Source organism: Alosa pseudoharengus, unplaced genomic scaffold (genome assembly GCF_046254945.1).
Source record: "Alosa pseudoharengus isolate Yale_2024_CS ecotype anadromous, Long Island Sound unplaced genomic scaffold, YU_APseudo_1.1 YU_APseudo_1.1_scf_2, whole genome shotgun sequence".
In the NCBI taxonomy this organism is placed as follows: Eukaryota; Metazoa; Chordata; class Actinopteri; order Clupeiformes; family Clupeidae; genus Alosa; species Alosa pseudoharengus.
Window position 1 is genome coordinate 43,898,979 of NW_027468663.1, and position 6,090 is coordinate 43,905,068.

Sequence of the window (6,090 nt, forward strand, 5' to 3'; positions counted from 1 at the left end):
CAGCGGAGCTAGTTGGCTAGTTCAAACGTTTGCCAACTTAATAAAAGCTTAACTCGTGTCACACTGTTCGCCAACAGCAACATCCATCTTATTTGTTTTCAAGTGGCAGGGAATTCAAGCCAAACCGTTGCAACTCTGCCATCAATCATTATGTTAAGCCCACCTAACGACTCTATACTTGATTTCATTGGCCTGATTAAGTTTCGATTTCTGGAGCTCACAAGCCAACAAGCCGCTAGGGGCGCGTCTAGATTTCTAGGCTAGCATTTCAGTACACAATTTTGACTTTGTATTATGTATTGGTCAAAAATAAAACCCTCCAGTTTAGTGCCAGTAGAGATGGAAGAGAATACAACACTGTTTCCAAAAAGTTGGGACGCTGTGTAAAATGTAAATAAAAACAGTATGTGATAATCTGCAATTCATGTAAACCCATATATAGTTGCAAAATGTGCATATTAATATAGACAATATTTCAAATATTGAAACATTTTGAATTTGATGTCAGTAACCTGTCTCAAAAAAGTTGGGATGAAGGCAACAAAATGCTGGAAAAGTTGTGAAATGCAAAAGAAAACATGAGGAGGAACATCTCACGACTAATTATGTGAACTGAAACCATGATTGGGAAAGATATAAAGGTGTGGAGGTATTCATCACCCTGATGGACTGGGAACATTATAACAATATGCAACAATATAAAACTAATGCTCAATGCTTCTCAAATTACAAAGAATTTAGGGATTTCATAATCTTAAGTGTATATCATTAAAAATATTCAGAGAACCCAGAGACATCTCTGAATACAGGACAGGGCTGAAAAACAATTTTCGGAAGGCCGTGATCTTCATTAAAAACAGCTGTTTCTGTAATGAAAATCATTGTATGGGCTTTGGAAAACGTGCATTGTCTAAAACAGTTTGATGCTCTATCCACAAGTGCTGGTTAAAACTTTAGGCTACTATGCAAGAGAAAACCATAAGGCACATTAAATCCAGAAATGCTGCCATCTTATCTGGGCCAGAGTTCATTTAAGATGGACTCAGGTGAAGTGGAAAACTATCCTGACCAATCAAAATTTGGAATGTGGAAATCATGAACTCTGCATCCTCTGGGCTTAAGAAGAGAGGGACCATCCAGCTTATTCTTAGTGCTCTTATCTGTAAAGGCACAATTAGTACTGAATGACATACAGGTTTTGAATGACATATATGCTGCCATCCAGTCAATGTCTTTTTTAAGGGAAGGCCTTAAATATGTCAGAAAATCAATAGTAGAAGAGTTCATGATACATTTAGTGTATCATGCAACAAAAAAAGACTAAGAAGACCCCAGGAGCTTGAGGAGCTGAAATCCTATATTGAGTAAGAAACAACATCTCATTCTCAAAACTCTAGGTTCTTGGTTCCCTACAATGTTTAGAGACTGTTGTTTAAAGAGGTGATGCAACACAGTGGTAAATCCTGTCCCAACTCTTTTGAAACATGTTGCTGCCATCAAATTCAGAATGAATATATTTTTTCCCAAAAACATTTTCTGTTTCAACATTTGATATGTTGTCTTTGCACTATTTTCAAATATATGGTTTACATGTTTTGCATAACATAGTATCCTGTTTTTATTTATTTAACACAGTGCCCCAACTTTTTGGAAATGGGGTTGCACACAGAGAGGTGGACATTCAGTGTCCAGTTCTCCTTGTGAGGAAAGTTTAGACCTGTGGGTTGAGACAACAAATAACAATGAATTAAAGAACAAGCACATCAGATGTCATGGGTGTCAATGGAAACTCTGTTTGTTATTGTTTTGCCACACGGTGGCGTATTTCAGTCGCTGGGTGTCATGGAGATTTGAGTTGGCAGTGAGCACTGATGTTCTTGGAGATCCCCTGATTCAGCTTCTGGATAAGCCTTTCAGCATGTCAGCGGTACTATGGGGCTCAAGGGATTTGGGCAAGTCGGGACAGCCTATTAGTACAGCACTGAATGGACACCCTTTGGATGTATATGAGACAAATAACTTGTGCATTAGGCCTTTAAAGGCCAGAAGTGGTAAAGGTCACTCTCAGGGGACAGGAGCAGGATGAAGTGGTCCGTCAGACTGCCAAAGGAATAATCTCAACAGCAATCAGTCATGTGACCTGACCTGCTCAAAAATCTAACCCTTTCTGAATTGTTGGACATATTCAGTATGTCACTTCTGGTATGACAAACTTCCTGTGGCATGTGTTTCAGGGCGCTGAAAGAACTAACCCCTGCCCTACTGTCGACACGGCTGGGCTGCTTGCAGCTGTTTCGTATGTCACGTTCAATATATCTCATTGTTGTTTCTGCTGATTGACAGATCGCTGGGCATATTAGTATGTCACTTCTGATATATGACGCTCTTTTGGTGTCATATGTCTCATGGCACTCAAAGAACTAACCCCTACTGCACTTCTGGTGTGGTGATCCTACTGATTGGTGGATTGGTGGATAGGCGGAGTATGTCACTTTCGGTATGATGCACTTCCTGTGCCATATCTCTCATGTCTCTATTTTGTTCACATTCACACATTTTACAGACAAAGACATAGCTTGTGTTTTCCCTTCTACTATGTAAAGCGACCTTGGGTTTGAGAAAGGCATTATATAAAATAAACTCATTATAGTATTATTATTATTATTATTATTATTATTATTATTATTATTATTATTTTCAGTCATAATTCTTTGCCTCGTAATTAGATGTTGGAATATTAATTAGAATATTTTAGCTCCAATACCAGCCACCCTATTCAGCCTGTTTGCCACAAGAGTCAATAGGCTACATTTGAAATAATGTCATTTATCATAGGGGTCCAAGCAAAAAAGCTGCTGGATCCTTATTGTGAAATTTGGTACACTTATGCATTTCATCACATTCTCTTAAAGGTGTGATTTGTAGGATTGTTACCGAACGTTCTGTAGGCCAAAATCAAAACACTGGTGAACGTTCTCAAGACTACCAGACGCGAGCCTGTTCTGGGTTGCCAGATGTAATGAAGACTTAGCTAACGTTAGTTGACCTGCAGCTGCTTAAACGTTTCTCCAACCATGACCCAGCTACACATTACGGAAACAGTGAAAACAAAAAATACCTCTCTAACCAACGTAACATATTTAGCTGAAGTTAGCGATGCAGATGAACAGGCCTACCTGTTGTGGAGAAATATGGCCAGCTCTGCGTCAGACTTGATATTCTTCGTTTGACGAAGACGTCACCATCTCAGGAAGCTCCTCCGATGTCCACTTAATTTGTTTCTTGTTTTAATTTTGGAAATTTGCCTGCCTCTTGTAGGCGTTCATGACTACAACTGACAGCTGTTGACAGTTGGCCTTTGCTAATTTGGCAACCCAAATAGGAGGACGCGCTAGCCCATTATTAATACGCTATTCTAGAATTAATCGTTCAAAACATAAACGAAAATTCCAAAAGATTCCGCCCCGTAACTCTTTTTTTTTCATGGGTTTTACGGGGTTTTACGGGTTAGAGTAATGTTGTCAAATAAGCCATTACTTCAATTCATCGTGTTTCCTTACTCTCTGACAACATATGGTGATCATTTTTGGAATGGTTACAGTTTATTTTCCATTATTTCCTACATACTGGACCTTTAAGTGCCAATTGACTCCATCTTCAAAATGGCCATCAACGGCCAGTCAAATTCCATCTGTCAAATGCCATTGTATATGACTGACCCTCATGAAACTTCATACGGTCATTTATACATTGAAGCTGTGTATCAAATATGACACAAATTGGCCACAAAGGGGCATCATAATATGAGCTTTAACTGCCACGTCAATATATCAAGATCTGCTTCACGTAGAAAAGTGAAATTTGGTGTACTCTGTCCCATTTCCTCAGTGATCCTCAACCTTTTCCCACCTAAGGCCACTTCTTCCTATGCTTGGACCCCGATTATCACCGTTTGCAGTCATATTTCTTATTATCATCATTATTACTATTAGTAGTAGTATTATCATTATTATTACACTCTATAAATGGTAGGTTGTTGAATGTGTGCGATGTGTACATATGAATAAATGCACAGCTGTCAGGAAGATGAGTGGGCTAGTCTCCCCCCTAGGCTAGCCCCCAGCTGCTGAGATAGTCTAAATTTAATCTCCCTCTCCATTGGCCATTTTGACCTTAGAGCCTTTTTAGGGTCTCTAAGTGAACCAAAGGGGCAATCTCGGCTCTCTACTCTAACATTAAGTCCTAGAACAGAAGTCCCTTCAAACAGGAGAGGGAAAGACCAAACCAAGGGACCAGGTCAGTTACTGAACACAGCACTGCACAAACAACACATAGAAAGGATTATGAGACACTGAGGGAACACAGCTCAGATGTACATGTGCATAAACAAAGTGGAAATATCCCTATAGAGGGTTACATGACTTCTCCAAACAGCAAATAAAATAAAAGTGCACATATCAATAATAGACTAGAATTAAAGACTATGCTTTTTGAAATTTGCAAAAAAAAACTTATGCTCTAATCTTCAACCATAAAATGCACGTGCTGAAAACACATGCTCTGTGTTGACCTGGAAGGAGGGAGGTGCTATCTGTTCCAGAGATCCAGTGGATAGAGTTCCTTCAGACACTGTTTAAATATGACTGTGAACAAACGTCTGCATTCTTAATCCATTTGTAAATATAAATTCACAGTTTTTCCCATGCAAATTTGACAGGAAACACACAGGGACGTGCTATCTGATAATGGTGACAGTGTATTCCTGCAACTTAATCTCTACCCTTAAGATTACATCTGCCCTATTCAAATTCTCATCACACATTTGTGTAAAGTTGCTATTTTGGTCTGTGTTAATGTTGCATGTTAGCAACCTCCTTTTGTTGCGGGGACAGTAAATGCTTTAAGAAAGTGTGCTATCTGTTGTCTTCCTGTGGTACAGTGATTGTCTTCCAGATTACTTCATGTCTATTCAAGTCTTGTTAAGATACCATTGTGACATTTTGTATGTTTCCCTATTTTTATCAGAACTCTGTACTTTGATAGGTATCGTTTCTTTCCTGAAGAACAATGTCTGTCTCCCAGATCACCCCCACGCTCTTCCTGAGTGGGGCTGATGCCGCGCTAAACCAGGCACTGGTTGCCCGCAAAGGCATTACCCTCATCATCAACGTCACACTGTCCCACGCCTGCCCCGTGTACCCGGGCGTGGAGTGTTTACGCGTGCCCGTGTCCGACCTGCCCCACGCCCGCCTCGGGGACCACTTTGAGCGTGTGGCAGCACGCATCCAGGGCAACCGTGGCGGGGGCACGTTGGTACACTGCGCGGTGGGTCTGAGCCGCTCACCGGCGCTGGTCATGGCTTACCTGATGAAGCATAAGGGGCTGACGCTGCGACAGGCCCACGGCCGCGTGAGGGACAGCCGGCCGGGCATCCGCCTCAATGCCAGCTTCTGGGACCAGCTGCTGGACTACGAGAAGCGCCTCTATGGCAAGAACACGGTGAGGGTGGTCGCCCCTCTCGAGCCCATCATGCCCGCCATGCCCAACAAGCGCCCCTGGAGCCTGTCGTGCCCACCCAGCCCCAAGCTGCGGCCCTTCAGATATGGACTCGAGACAGAGATCAGAGCCTCCACTAGACACTGCTCCAAGTGGTGAGAGAGAGACAGAGAGAGATAGAATAGGCCTACATCTCTCTCTGTGCAGCAGTCCACCAGACCTCGGGATCTTGGGGTCAGATTCAGGAATCAGACGTGTGAGCTGCTACTGATTTTGCATAGCAGTGGCCATGTTTCCCTTTCAAACCCTCAGTCCTTCAGCAGAAGACTATGGATAGTCAACCATTTTTGTAGTATTGAGTACATGACAGAGTGCACTAGCAACACACCACAGTTAGATGTCACCCACATGATCGGCACAACAGTGTATTGCAGAGACAGTGAACATATGCTGTCATTGGTTTTAGGGCTGTTTTCACCTCTTTATTCAACCAGAATTAAGTCATAAATTCACTGGCAACAAGGGAAAAGGACATGAGTGACTTATGTTTTCGTTTCAGAGCAGCTTGCAAATACTCAGGAGGACCTCTCGAGT

The 6,090-nt window shown here is 41.9% G+C and overlaps 1 protein-coding gene across 1 annotated transcript; it reads left to right on the forward strand.

Annotated features, from left to right (window-relative positions):
• The first annotated feature begins 5,067 nt into the window (after positions 1-5,067).
• LOC143133527 (dual specificity protein phosphatase 18) lies at positions 5,068-5,655 on the forward strand. Its single transcript, XM_076293289.1, has one exon. It carries the CDS (start codon positions 5,068-5,070, stop codon positions 5,653-5,655), a length of 588 nt encoding a protein of 195 aa, XP_076149404.1.
• Positions 5,656-6,090: the final 435 nt, after the last annotated feature.

Bases quoted from the DNA above. Each gene is read 5' to 3' on its own strand.
- LOC143133527 (XM_076293289.1), top strand. From the start codon at position 5,068: ATGTCTGTCTCCCAGATCACCCCCACGCTCTTCCTGAGTGGGGCTGAT.